General features: G+C 37.7%; 1 protein-coding gene across 2 annotated transcripts in view; it reads right to left on the bottom strand.

Annotated features, from left to right (window-relative positions):
* Positions 1-15,761, bottom strand: part of SERPINI2 (serpin family I member 2) — a 35,687-nt gene that overhangs the window by 15,961 nt on the left and 3,965 nt on the right. For both annotated transcript variants that reach the window (XM_032836046.1, XM_032836048.1), the window contains 3 exons: positions 11,024-11,254; positions 9,448-9,642; positions 9,173-9,365 (listed from right to left, as the gene is read on the bottom strand). In XM_032836046.1, coding sequence (XP_032691937.1) covers positions 9,173-9,365; positions 9,448-9,642; positions 11,024-11,254 — 619 coding nt within the window. The remainder of the gene's footprint in view (positions 1-9,172; positions 9,366-9,447; positions 9,643-11,023; positions 11,255-15,761) is intronic.

Raw genomic sequence — 15,761 nt, forward strand, 5'->3', positions numbered from 1 at the left:
CCAATATGAAAGTGCCCAGTGGTTGCAGACCAGCATTAACTTGGAGTCTGGTTGGGGGCACTCAAAAAGAGCAAAAGAGCCTAAGAGGTAATTGGTGGAATCAGCTGATCACAGGCATGGGCCTAAGCCCACAGACCCAGGATGGCCACCACCAGAAACTACCTGTGCCAGAGAGAGTGTGGGGGAGCCTCTGCCATCCCTGAGCTCACAGCTTTTGGCTACTTGCACCACCGCTCATCTGGGCATACTCCCGCCTGCGCGTGAGAGAGTCTGGTGTCGGCACCGACCCATACTCTCTAGTTCCACACCCTTTTGTGCTCTGCATGCCCTGCATGACCACGGGCTGTGAGTGCACTCCCCCTGCACCTGAGAAAGCTTGGTATGGGTGCCAGAAGATGCTCTTTAGGACCCCGGCCTTCTGCTTTCTTATACACTAACAATGAAAATATAGAAAGGGACATGAGAGAATCAATTCTACCTACTATAGTACCAAAAACCATAAGATACCTGGGAATAAATCTAACCAAAGAGGTAAAGGGTCTGTACTTGAGAACTACAGAAGTAGTTCTTCAGAGAAACTGAAGAAGATACAAAAAGATAGAAGACCATTCCATTCTCATGGATTGGAAGAATAAACATTGTTAAAATGTTTGTACTGCCCAGAGCCATCTATACTTCTAAAGCCATCCCGATCAAAATTCCACCAGCATTTTTCAAAGAGGTGGAACAAACAATCCTAAAATTTGTATGGAACCAGAAGAGACCCCGAATTGCCAAGGAAATGTTGAAAAAGAAAAACAAAACTGGGGGCATCACGTTGCCTGATTTCAAGCTTTACTAGAAAGCTGTGATCACCAAATCAGCATGATACTGGCACAAAAACAGACACATAAACAAGTAGAACAGAGTAGAGAGCCCAGATATGGACTCTCAACATTATAGTCAAATAATATTAGACAAAGCAGGAAAAAATATACAGTGGAAAAAAGAGTCTCTTCAATATGGTGCTGGGAAAATTAGACAGCTATGTATAGAAGAATGAAACTCGACCATTCTCTTACACAATACACAGAGATAAACTCAAAATGGGTGAAAGACCTCAATGTGAGGCAGGAATATATCAAAATCCTAGAGGAGAACATAGGCAGTAACCTCTTCAACATCGGCCACAACAACTTCTTTCAAGACATGTCTCCTGAGGCAAAGGAAACACGGAAAAATGAACTTTTGGGACTGCATCAAGATCAGAACCTTCTGCACAGCAAAGGAAACAGTCAACAAAACAAAGAGGCAACCCACAGAATGGGAGAAGATATTCACAAATGATACTACAAAGGGCTGATATCCAAGATCTATAAAGAACCCCTCAAACTCAAGACACACAAAACAGATAATCACATCAAAAAATGGGCAGAAAACATGAACAGATATTTCTCCAAAGAAGACATAAAAATGGCTATCAGACACATGAAAAAATGTTAATCATCATTAGCCATCAGGGAGATTCAAATCAAAACCACATTAAGATACCACCTTACACTAGACAGAATGGCCAAAATCAACAAGACAGTAGACAACAAGTGTTGGAGAGGATGTGGAGAAAGGGGAACGCTCTTACACTGTTGGTGGGAATGCAAGTTGGTGGAGCCACTTTGGAAAACAGTGTGGAAATTCCTTAAGAAATTAAAAATAGAGCTATCCTGTGACCCTGCCATTGCACTACTGGGTATTTTTCCCAAAGATACAGATGTAGTGAAAAGAAGGGCCATCTATACGCCAGTGTTCATAGCAGTAATGGCCACAGTTGCCAAACTGTGGAAAGAGCCAAGATGCCCTTCAGCAAATGAATGGATAAAGAAGATATGGTCCATATATACAATGGAGTGTTGTGCCTCCATCAGAAAGGATGAATACCCAACTCTTGTATCAACATGGACAGGACTGGAGGAGATTATGCTGAGTGAAATAAGTCAAGCAGAGAAAGTCAGTTATCATATGGTCTCACTTACTTGTGGAGCATAAGGAATAACACAGAGGAGAAGGAGAGGAGAAGGGAGTTTGGGGAAATTGGAGGGGGAGACGAACCATGAGAGACTGTGGACTCTGAGAAACAAACTGAGGGTTTTGGAGGGGAGGGAGTTGGGGGGTTGGGTGAGCCTGGTGGTGGGTATTAAGGAGGGCATGTATTGCATGCATCACTGGGTGTGGTGCATAAGCAATGAATTTTGGAACACTGAAAAAAAAAACATTTTTTTTTAAAGTAAAGAAAAGAAATAAACACAAGGTGCAAGGAGAAGTTTTCCCAACAGGGAAAAGGAAAGATGTTGTGCTATATTTTTTCCTTTTTTTAAGATTTTTTAATTTATTCATTTGAGAGAGAGGTAGATTGCACAAGAGTGAGAGCACAAGCAGAGGGGAGGGGAAGACTCAGAGGGAAAGGGAGAAGCAGACTTCCTGCTGCCTAACTTGGAGCTTGATCCCAGGACCCCAGGATAATGACCTGAGCCAAAGGAAGATACTTAACTGACTGAGCCACCCAGGCACCCCAGATATTGTGGTCTTGAATGGAAAGATCAGACAAGCTTTCTAAAACCCAAACTTGGTTTTAAGGAATAAGAGAAATTATCCGGAAACATGGGAAGTAGTGGGAAGTGTAGAAAGGATTGAGACATGCTATCCATCATGAAAAAAGCATTGTGACTACCAAATTTATCTTTCTAAAATACTGCCTTAATCATTCCACTATCTTACTTGGAAATTTTCAACAATTCCTCTTTCCGTACAGGACTTAACCTTCTCGATTCTTTTAAAGCCCAGTTCAAGTCCTTCCCCTTCTATAAAGACTTTGTTTACAACTCCAGTTTCTGAGGTTTCCTGTCCCCTCTCTTTTGTTTCATGAACTTCCTAGTGCTTACTGATTATAACTTTCTTTAAATATTTACTGTCTACTGCTGGATATTGTTAATAAATTTCTTGTGAAAATCTTGCACCACTCCATCTAAGTGGTGACCATCTTACTAGCAGGGAGCATGTCTATCCCTTTGCATCTGTTTCCATTCCTTGCCCATAGTGGGATCCCAATCAATCTGTGCTTTTGAACAGGAGATAAAATTTCTAGGAAATAGCAAACCAGTAAGAGCACAAAGCTGTAAGACAGTAGACATGAGAGTTAATTCTGTCTTTCAACACTTAGTTGAATGTTGATCAATTCACTTTTTGACTAACTCAGTTTCCTTTCTTGCAAAATGCAAGATGTAACCGAGTCAGACTGCAGAACCACAACATTTAGTATTAAAATGTTTAATTAAATGCTTTACAAAGTTAAAGTGCTGTATAATTGAAAGTTGCTTTTTTAGCTTATTTGCATGTGTTAAATAATCACTTTTGCCCATACACATAATCATAAAACATGTTCTCAGAGAGTTTCTTAAATAGAGAAGATATGATATATAGAAACTGTGTGTCAGACTCTTCAACCTGAAGAATTTTGAGTACTAAGATATTTGTAGGATCCTATATTACGTTTAGACAAAGTAACATGATTATTTTAGCTGCTATCCAATGCGGGTAATGTCCAAATTAGGTATCTGGTATGTTATAAATAATAAACACTAGAAAGCACTCTAGTACTTTTAGACTATATTCTATCTTATTGGCCTTGATTCTAAACAAGTCCTACATCAAAGGGAAAGAAGAAATGTTTCTAAACAGTAACCAAAATCTAAATAGTCACTCACATGTTCCTTCCTCGCGTTACTAATATAGAAGCATTTTTATGATTAATTTTTCTCTCTTTGGCAAACACTAAATTTTGCTACCAAAGAGATTTTTATTTGTTTTATTAACAGAATTTAGTATAGCAGATGTTACAAATTAAATTGTGCCCCCCCACATTCATATGTTAAATCCCTATCTCTCAGTACCTCATGATGTGACCTTATTTAAATAGGGTCATTGCAGATATAATTAGTTAGCCCAAGGTCATAATGGAATAGAGGGGACCCTTAATCCAATATGATTGGTGTCCTCATAAGAAAGGAGAATGCCACTTGAAGACAGATGGCCACATGACAACAGAGGCAAAGATGGGAGTGATGCATTTATAAGCAGAGGAACACCAAAGATGATGGAACGCCATCAGAACCTGAGTAGAGGCAAGGAAGGATTCCACACAGTCTCAGAGATAATGCCCTGCTGACATCTTGATTTTGGACTTCTAACCTCCAGAATTATGTGAATGAATTTTTGTTATTTTAAGTCCTAGGAAACTAATACAGCTGATTAAACTGTTTAGTTTTACCGAAATCTTTAGTTACCATTTTTAAAAATTTTTCTATTTTATTTTATTATGTTATGTTAGTCACCATACAGTACTTCATTAGTTTTTGGTGTAGTGTTCCATGATTCATTGTTTGCATATAATACCCAGTGCTCCATGCAATACGTCCCCTCCTTAATACCCATCACCCAGCCCCTAACCACCCTCCCCTCTAAAGCCCTCAGTTTATTTCCTGGAGTCCATAGTCTCTCATGGTTTGTCTCCCTTTCTGATTCCTCCTCTTCATTTTCCCCTCCCTTCTTGTAATGCCCTCCATGCTATTCTTTATGTTCCACATATAAATGAAATGATATGATAATTGCTTAGTTATCATTTTGAAAGCCTAATGCATTCATCCAGATATGAGAGAACCACAGCACTGAGTAATAAAACTGAAAACTGTCTATCCATTCTAAAGTATTTACTCAGCTTCTATAGTTTTCCCTTTCTGTAATGGGTGTTTTTGTGTTGTAAGGAAATTATTCATGTAGAGGAAAATGTACTTTAGAACTTTCAATCCATGATCTTCCTGCTCAGGAAACTAAAATTGTGAACTTAACACATAAGCAAGTCTTTCCTTTAATAAATTGGAAGGCTCATCCTCTTATGAAAAGTGAATACATTTTAAATGTAATATTGTGTTAATATGATTGAATAACTGATAACAATATTTTAGTCTTGTGAATTTAAAAATCTCATTTTTATTTCTCTAGAGAGGTTTCCAAGAAAATGGTTGACGTCCTGCCTTTCATTATGCTGCATGTATGGGAAAGTTTCATCAGGATCTTCACAAGGAATGAATTAAAATCTGACTGGAAATTTGAATTCTGATTTTTGAGGTATTTATCATTAGATAAAGGGAAACAACATAGAATTGTTTTCTTTGAAAATATTTATATAATTTAATTAAACAGTATTCATTTAGCACATACAATATGCCATGAAATGTCCTAGGGACCATGGAAGTCAAAATGAAGGAGATATAACTCCCTGTTCCAGAGCTCACATCTTAAAAAGATAGATGAGAATGTGAGCAAGAGATGGAAATGTAATATAACAAGTGCCATAATGTAAATTTGTATAAAATGTTCTAGAAATAAAAATAAGGGATGGTTGATTCTAACTGAGCATGTTGGGGGAAAGTACACCAAAGAGTTAACTGTGAGAGATGTTGAAGGATGAATGAGAATTTACTGGTTAGACACCACAGACAAGGAAGGGTCTTTCAGACAGAGGGGACAGGCGTGAGAGTGACTGAGAAGTCAGAGGAGACCTTCTATTTTGGGATTGGCTAGGCAGTGATCTTAAAGATTTTTATTTAGTTACTTAATTATTTTGAGAGAGAGAGAGAGAGCATGAGTGGAGGGGAGGGGCAGAAGGAGAAGGAGAAACAGACTCCCCACTGAGCAGGGAGCCCAACCTGGGACCCAGTACTTGATCACAGGACGCTGGGATCATGACCTGAGTCAAAAGCAGACACTTAACCAACTGAGCCACCAAGGCACCCTGGGCAGTGATCTTAACAGAGAAAGAAAAATAACAATTACTTCTGAAAGAAAAATAGCTGTCACTTTCTTAGCACCTTCTATTTGCTAGATTTTGTGCTATGAATAGAAGTATGTAATGAGGTTCTGTAATTGAAACTGCCACAAAATTTTTTAAAAATATTTGGTGCCTGGGATTTGCTTGAGAAAAAGGATGTACAACTGCCAATTAATATTTCTGTTTTCATATCACTGAAGATTCAAATTTCGCCTTTAAAACAAGTGTTCGTTTGTTTGGGAAAAGCAACACAATGAACTTCTCATTATGCAAATAGAACCAGTGCGATGGAAATAGTGAAATTTGAAATCATGAGGGTATAATCTATTCTAGATGATATGAAAAGTTTCCACTGAGGGTCAAAATCTGCTGCTTAAGATTCTTATCATGACTGGGAGTCTGGGCTTAAAGGCCGTGGGAGAAAACCTATTTTACCTTCTTTCTGTGCTGGGAAAAGCTGAAGGACTCTGGATGCTGGGTAGGAGGGAGATAGGAAAGACTTTGAGTGAGGGTAGGTCTGGCACCAGGACAGCAATGGACAGGAGATTCCTGGTTATAAGAAATGGCTTAAACTCCAGAAACACTCATCCCGCGGTACATGGTTTTTAAATAACTTTCCACCTTAAAAGCCCCTTTTATTAACACACAGCTTTCAGTAAAATTTGGTCAAATATTGAAAATGTTCTTACTTCTATTAATTTGCCAAGGGTTACCTTAACATTACCACAAACCTGGTGGGCTTAAATAACAGATTTATTGTCTCATAGTTGTAGAGGCTAGAGGTCTAAAATTAAGGTGTGGGTAGCATTGGTTCCTTTTGAGGACTGTGAGCTGTGTTCCAGGTCTCTCTCCTTGGCCTGTAGATGGACATCTTCTCCCTCTGTCTCTTCACTTAGCCTTTCCGCTACATATATCTCTGTAACCAACTTTCTTCTGTTTATAAAGACTCCAGCCATGTTGGATGAGGGCCCACACTGATAACTTCACTTTAACTTGATTACCTCTATAAAGACTCTGTCTCCAGAAAAGTCACAATCTGGGGTAGTGGGGGTTAGGACTTCAACCCCCTTATGAATTAAGAGGGACATAATTCAACCCATAACCATTGTTCTTGGAGGAATTAAAAGAGAAGCCTGCATCCATACTGTAAGAGAAGTTGTGTGAGAAGTGTGGCCACAGTTTGGAGAAGCTGATAATAAGACCAGTATGGAAAAGCCGTCCAGACTTCAGTAGCCTGGATGGATTTGTGGGCTGTGCAGCATTCTTGCAGAGATTCCTAACATGCTAGAGAAGGGAATTCTGGCAAAAGCCCTTATTTCCTGTTGTCAGTTGAGTCCGGGACTTATGCTTTATTATCTAGGCATTTGTTAACTGGGCTGAAGATGCTGGGCTACCTTGGCTACAAGTGTCACTATTCCAAGACTGATAGACCACAACTCAGGACTATCAAATGACTCTCCTAAGACCCCACTGCTAGTACATGACATGAACAATTTCTAAACGCAGTGTTTTTGACCCCAAATCGTGATCTTTCCAAAAGAAGAAGAGAGAGAAAGAAATTTGAAAATAAACAAGTTAATACCCCAAGTTGTTATTTCTGTTATTAGAAGATAAACTATCTGTCACATAATTTTATCTCCAATAGCTTACATGTAGTAGGACCCCCCCCCAAAAAAAATACTCTTTGAAAGACTGAATAATATCCAGGTAGAGATATGCAGATGCTGGGGAATTAGAAGAGAGGTTGGGGGAGAGATTCAGATTTTAGAGACATGAAAAATAAGGGAATAAAAAGAGAGTAAGAATAAAGAATAAAAGAGACTAAAGAATGAAGAATAAAAGAGAGTGAGAAGAAGAAAATTTTAATGAAATTCTAGTAAACATTAGTTGGGAACAGAAAGAAAAAAACTCTAAGTCAGGGAGCAAGGAAATTTTACAGAAGAGAGAAAAATAAACAGAAGCGAGTACTGCTCCAGTGGTTGAAGAATGCAAGGTTTTCAAGAAAAGGGGAATGGTCAATAGTATTAGGATCAACAACCTAGAATTAGGGTGAGAAAAACATAGGAGACCTCATTCTCCAGGATGACAAGGAAGGTAGAAGGAGTGAAGATCTTCAAAGATGTATACAGATCTTGAGGTGAAGGGTAGAGAGGCAGGTTTGCTTAATATGTCTTCTTTAAGGAACGGGAAGTTGAGACACATGTTGAGTGAGAGAAATCAACATAAACTGGCACCTGGGAATAGAAGTCAAGTTTTGGTGCAGTTTGTGTGAGTATTAAAAAAGAAAGTTGAAGAAAAGTAAGGGGTCCCCAGCTCCAGCCTCAGTGAGGCCAGAAGGGGATGCTTTCTGGGTTTTTGCTTAAGAAAATTAATAGTTGGAGAGCAGGAGTGGCTTTATGAGTAGGCTGGGGACTGAGGATGATTAGGGAGGAATTAAAGCAGGACGAAGACCAAGTACCAAAAAGCATTAAAGTTATATGGTGAGAATATGATTGAAATGAGTGACTGAATCCCAGCTAAGTGGAAAAACAAGGGAAAGCCAAGAGGTTTAAATGACAAAAGGCCCAGAAGAGGGGTGTATAAGCCATACAGGCTTTGTTTGCAGGAAATTTAGAAATGAAAAGGACAGAATATCATTCATTAAACATCTGCTTCTTTTAAAAAATTGAGGCGGAGTGTGAATTGAGTTATGTGGGCACCACTCACTTTGAAGTTTCTCCTGTTGGCCAGAAGCATGGTATTAAGAAATTAGTGTCGACGATTATTGTTTACTGAGATAAGCCTTTGCAATTTCCATTTTATATTAACTATCTAAACCTGGCCATTGGATTTCCTATTTATCATTCAATGACTATTAGAGCACTAGCTGTCAAAGTTGATTTAACATATCTTTTAATTGTCAAGATAACATATCTTTTAATTGTCTGGTAGCATAAGTATGGGGGGGGGGTTCCTGAAATGTAACAGAAGATAGGTATTTAAAATTCCAATTAGTAAAGAAAGTAGAGAAAGATAAGTTTGTATAATAAAAAGAATAAAAATTCCTTTTCATCTCAGCATTCTAGCTTGCAGACTTACATTTCTTCATCTATTTCAGAGAATATTGAGCCTTTATATTCAGTTCTCCTCATGGCAAAGCATTGCTGGTAATGTTCAGACTTGCCTTTGTATCCATGAAGTGGAGCTACACTTCCAAATGAATTTTTCTTCCGATCAGTGGCCTTTTCAAGTATCTGTTATCTTTCAGCCAGCTATTCAAATGCCTCCACAAGTGAAAACATAAGAACCAGATAATAAAATGACATTACCAACCTAGGGAGGCTTACTTCCACTTCCTCTTCTTGCATCTCGGAGAACCATTTTAGGAGTTGATGAGCAGTAATTCGCTTTTCCATTTCTTCTATGTGCACGTCTTCTGCAGGAAGTACAATGATTAAACTAAACTTATCACCTTTATAAGGTAATTCCAAAACCTGGTAGTTCATGGACGATTCAGAAAAATAACCTGAAACAGAGAAAGAAAATATTAAGTAAATATCCTTGGCAATTCCCAAAATCATGCTTTGGAGGGCGATTTTTCATATTACCATATTTCGTTCTCACAAGAGTCTTCATCATTGGGATTTTGACTGCTGCACCATCTTTCTTAGTAAAATTCATCAACTGTGTGCTCTCTTTTGTGAATTTCTGCTTCCAGTCACCCTTGAAATAAGCAGCATTCACCAGGACAAGCCGAGTCAGAGGACCAAAGTCTTCCTCTGAAAACATGTCTTTAATTTTCCCTGAGATGCGAGTGGAGGAGGAAACAAGAAGAGATAAGCAATAGTGGTTCAGTGGGACTGCTTTATATAGCACTGAAACTAAAATTTCTTTCGCAGATCAGTTACAAACAGGTGCTTTCTCCTCTAACTTTGGCAATTCTGAGAGTAAAAAGCAGCACTATTAAACATTTCACTTAGAAACAGGTACAAACAGATATTACTAGGAAACAGGAGATACAAGACTCTCTGAGGCAAATCTGGACAGACCTACTAATGGACTCTCTTCAGCAAGATTATTTGTGTGAATTGTTTTTCAGCCAGAAAGAACAAAAACTGAATGCATATTTACTGCCTGCATATTTACTCATAGTTTTCAAACTTTATTGCAAGTTTCTCCAGCAGGTCAATCAGAATTAGTAAGTTAATGGTACCCTCAAACCTTCTGCTCCCATGGCTAATGCCAGTGACCGCTGGAGAAGGGACAAGAATGGAGTTGCTAGCATGATTTTCTTCTTCTAAACAACCACCCAACATAAAAGCATGACTGAGTGCCATGGAGCTGTCTAGGGATGTTCATTATGTGTCCCATTAATGATACTTTCTTGTGAAAGCTGCTCAAAACACCAATCTCACATTCTCAACTATGCCTCCCTGTATGAGGCTTCCTATAAAGAATATGGCCACCATTTATGCCACCATAATTTTTTGTAGCAGAATGGATGACCAAAGAAACAAACTACTGTTAAACAAGGACCTGATATATGTTTGTTATTTCACATACATTATTCTCACACCTTCTAATAATCCTGAAACATTCTAATACTATCCTCATTTTAGGTGGGGCATAGCTTAGAACTAGGTAGGATGTGAATTCAGATCTGAGTAACTTTAAACTTGTGTTCTTTCTACTGTGTGACTCCATAGTCCCTGAGGAATTTTGGCTGGCTTGTATTGAAATTAAAGTTTAGATTACCATGTTTATGATAGGACTATGAACATTTCCTATTAAACATTAACCCATCCAACTAAGATGTGTTATTTACAGTAATATGTGGAAAAGAAGGCACTTGAGGTTGACAGATCTAATTTTTACCTGGCCAAAGATATTATTTCTACAGCCATAGATTAAAAACCTATGCTTAAACAAAAATTATTATTAAAGGTTTTTCCATTAAAATTCTATGAATAGGTGTCTTTCAAAAAACCTGTATGCTTTTCAAAGCAGCTTACAGTCTGTCTCAGTTTTACCATTTGGTATTAATTTGAATAACAGGGAAGCAAAATGGGAGAGCCCTCTGAGCCATAGTTTAGTAGGAAAATATTCAACCATTCTTTACTCTAGGATATTAAAAACCGTGAATACAATGGCAAATAATGAGTTTATGAAAATGGGAAACTTTACCATCTGTTTTGCTTTCTACCCAGGTATTTATTGTCTCTGCAGAAGTCTTTGCATCCTGAAAATCCACCAGTTTTATGGCACTCTGAAAAAATTCCTTGTTGCTATGGAGATACTGTTCTTTCACAGTGAATCCTTCTTGAAGGTAGAGGGCATTGGCAAGATTAAATGTAAATTCTTGCTTTTTCTCTGAGATGGCAGAGAAAAATGACTTCAGCACAGAAAATTCTTCCCCTAAAAAATAATTATAATGTATACTGACATACTGAACAACATAAAAACAACATCTTTTCAGCTTTGCTTCTAAGCACTGATTCATATCACCATTTTTTGCACCCTTAGGTATAACTAATGGTCCTTCCTGAGTTAGTATAAATATTTTAAGCATTTATCTTCATAGAATATGCATTTTATAAAGAACTCAGTTCTTAAATAGGAAGATTGTCATGTAAATTTGAAATTCACCAAAAACAAGAATGTGCATTTAAACAGGCTGAAGGAAATTCCCTTTTTATAGTCAAATTTAGCTCATTCTTACTTGTTGGAAATTTATCTTTAGAACATCATTCTTTGCATAACGTGCAATATTTATGGAAGGAAAATACTAATGAATACTGATGGGGGAATGACAGTGACGAGCAATCTTTTTCAATATTGTTTTTATTTCAGCTTAAGAATTGCTCTGTTGTGAGCAATGGCACCTGTCCAAGTTTTGAAATTTATGAGCAACCCCTATAATCAGCTCTAGAGATGCACAAGAATCAGAATTGCCTATTTCTTCAGGTTCATGAATGTATATATTTTGGCTGTCTACATGAACAACAAAGATCTTTAACCATTCCAACTATTGCCAGTAGCCAAATGAGGCCACCAGAGTCAGCTAGAATCACTGTTGGCCTGTTATTTATTGTTGGCTCATTCTGACCGCACTGTTGTTGGGAAGGTAGATGTGCCTAGGAGACGATTCAGCTTTGGTCCTTGTTCAGGGGCTTCCTATTCACGACCAAAGATATTGATGCTTTTCATTCCCTTCTGGCTTAATCCTAGGACTCAATCATTGAGTCTAGGAACTGTATTTCAAATCTAAGCTACTTTCAGGGCCTTTGTTATATTTTCAGTTAAATAAAATGCTATTTTTATAACTTAAAAGTTGAGTATAGGCAATTATTCTTTATTGGAGAAAACATAAATGGCTTGTCATTAGAAGATACCCACCGAATAAAGAGAGAAAAGTTTTAATGAGGGGTTGCCTTGAGTTGTCCATTGGAAATAAGGCATTTGTGTGTGTGCATGTGTATGTGTGTGCATACACTTTATCGAAGAGCTAACAGTCATAACATCTTTGAGCAAATAAGAATACGTTCTCTTACTGGTTGGGGGGGGGCTATAGCCCCATGGCCTTATATCTTGTCTGGCTGAGTGGAGCCTACATTTCAGTCCCCACTTCTCTCCTTGTCCTCCCCTGCTTTCCTGCAGGTACAACCCATATAACCATACTGGAGTCTCTGGGAAGTATATTTCATTATATTTCAAACTCCATGGTTCTCCATTCTTGGGGATATAGATATAGACATAAACAATTTTAGCTATAAGAACTTATTACCCTTTGAAGAATTTCAGCAAGTCCTTACAATCCTAGAATTCTTACATAAGGAAGGGAAGAAGGTTAATCTATTTTACTTGTTTATGCAATTTCAGAGGCAATCATTTGCAATTTAAAGCTGAGGGAAGTATCTCAATAAATGGGAGGCTATAGAGAAGACTTTCTGAGTGAAAACGTGAGTATTTTCAAAAGAATTAAATAAGGTCAGAAATGAAGTGGCAGAATTTGAAACTAATCTTCAGAAATTTTTAATTTATGAGCATTTTTAAAGGAATGGGAGGGAAGGAAAGGGGGAGAAAAATAGTTCTGACTCATTTGTCAGAGCAAAAAGATTTATGTCAAGTACTTAAGGTCTAAGACTGTATGACAGTTAGTCAGTTGCCCTCTGATAAATCACTGGATTCAGAAGTCAATGAAAAATGTCATCAAGTAGCACAAGTTTGGAGGAGAATATAAAGTTATCTGCCTTATAAATTTGATTAAATTTATAGATTAATAACCTCTTTTCACACAGATCAAAAAGAATATGTATACATGGATCCTAATAAGCAAAGAGAATAATTTATTTCATTTCCTAAAGCAGAGCTAGAGAAAATCTACAGGTCATGGGGTGAATGTAACTTTTGGTTTGATTGTACTAGACCTTCAGAAAATGTTCCAAAATTCATTACATGCTTACTTCTCCTACAGTTAAGGCCCAAAGGCCAATTGTGTGTGAAATGTGAGAGATCCAAACATGAAAACAAAGGGAGTCATAGGATTATAGATTATTTTAGCCAAAAGATCCATATAAATCACTTATTCAAACTCCTCTCTTTTTAGTGAGGAATCTAAAATCCAGACAGATACAGTAACTTGAGAGGAACAGATCATAAGTTTAATTGGTTGCAGAGCAAAGATTCATGGCTTGTTCTCTTTCCATGACACCCTTGGAATAAGGAAGCACCTCTGTTAGTCTTTGATTAGTAAGCAGCATATTAGAAGCAAAGCAAAAATGGAGAATTATCAGATGCACAGTAGACTGGAGAAGGTAAATTCTGAGCAGATGTTTCGACAGAAGGGGAAAGAAGAGCAGAGGACACTGAGAGCCCTGTGGGGGTAGGATCCCAGGAGTTGTATACCCATCTGTGGAACAAGGCACGTGTTCACATAAAACAATCTGATAGCAGGAAACATAAAATATAGACTAACTGAACAGAGAGCACCTTTGATAAAAATTGGGAATAGAAGGTAGGGCCAGACTAGGATGAGTCAATGGGATACTTATATTGAGCATAAAATTTAAGGAGATGCCAAAAGACTCCATAACCAAGAAGATATTTTGTTGCAACACATTTTTTTAAATCAGTGTTGATGCAAAAAAATCCCGTGAAGAACAAAATATAAAAATATTAAATAAATACAAGATCATTACTAGTGATTTTCCTCTTCATCTTGGGTTCCAATACCAGTCACCACCTTCTGATCTGACATACCCTAGGTCCCCCCCTTAACACCATTTTGTTCTTCTTTCTCCAGACCCCCTGAGCCTTTTCCATTTCCTTGCCCTCTTCCACTCTGTCCCCTACCTTAACTGTCTCCTTGTTCCTTATTCCTTAATTCCCTCCTCTTTTTTATTTTCCAGAGTTCATTTTTCATATTTTTTCTCTCTCTGGCTCCTCTGCCTTTTCCTTTTGCAATTATCTTCCATCTGTGTCCCTCTCTTTCTCTCTCCCTTAACAAAGCATAATAGTAAGCAGCTTTCGTAGATTTTGTTACATGTGTTAACATACTCATGTTTAATTGTCCATATATATATATTCTCCCAAGGAAAATATAATATATTGCCCTAAGGATCCACAGCTCTCAGTGAATCATCTTTGGAATTCATTCTGGACAATTTGCTGAACCTTTCTTTGCCTCCGTGTCCTCGTCTAAGCAGCAGGGTTATGCCCACCTCACAGAGTAACTGTGAAGAGTAAGTGAGATAGTGGATACCAAACACAATAACAGTGAATGCTGTACTATATATATGATTGATAGTGTCGTCCTCATTACTACTGTGATTAGCCTTACATTCACAATCCAGAGTTGTTAAGATTTCCATGTTTCTCTACAAGATATATCCATAGAGAGTAGTTTAAACTTCAGAGATTCTGATTTTGCTTATTTATCATAGAATCAACTTTACATATATTTATAAATGCTCTATTACTTTTCAAAGCAGTATTGTGTGATTTAAATGTTTCTGAGACTATGTAGTGGGATTTGCAGAAATTAATACAGTCAAGACTAAATTTGGAACACAGTAGCTTCGTTTTTGCATTATTCACAAAGGAAAATTCTTGCAATTAACTTCACCATCACCAACTTCTTTTCTACTTAAAATTGCTTTTATTTAAAACAAAGCAAACAAGACCTTCTAAAAAAGAAAAACAAATCTCTAAATATAATTACTCTGTTCTGAGGCAAACATACTGAAGTTAGTGATTAAATTTCCACATCAAAAATCTGGAAAGTTCCTCTGATGGTTAGGACATATTACCTGACAGTGATGTAAAAGTCTAAAATTAAAATCATTATGGAAATTGAGGACATAGTTAGCCAGAGAAATGGACAACCCTTTCTTTTTCTTTCTTTTCTTTCTCTCTCTCTCTCTCTCTCTCTCTCTTTTTTTTTTTTTTTTTTTTTTTCCCTCTCTCTCTTTTTAAAGATTCTATTTGGGTGCCTGGGTGACTCAATGGATTAAGCCTCTGCTTTTGGCTCAGGTCATGATCTCAGGGTCCTGGGATCAAGCCCTGCCTCGGGCTCTCTGCTCAGCAGGGAGCCTGCTTCCCCCTCTCTCTGCCTGCTTCTCTGCCTACTTGTGATCTCTCTGTGTCAAATAAATAAATAAAACCTTAAAAAAAATTTATTTATTTACTTGACACAGAGAGAGAGAGAGAGCACCGAGGAAGGGAGAGACAGAGGGACAAGCAGACTCCCCACGGAATGCTGAGCCAGATGTGGGAGCCAACACAACGCCTATCCCAGGACGCCAAGATCATGACCTGAACCAAAGGCAGGCACTTAACTGTCCAGCCAGCCAGATGCCCCAACAACTACCCTTTTTTATATATATATATATATATATATATATATATATATATATATATATAT

The sequence above is a fragment of the Lontra canadensis genome, unplaced genomic scaffold, assembly GCF_010015895.1.
Source record: "Lontra canadensis isolate GAN:19392208 unplaced genomic scaffold, GSC_riverotter_1.0 scaffold90, whole genome shotgun sequence".
Classification (NCBI taxonomy): domain Eukaryota; kingdom Metazoa; phylum Chordata; class Mammalia; order Carnivora; family Mustelidae; genus Lontra; species Lontra canadensis.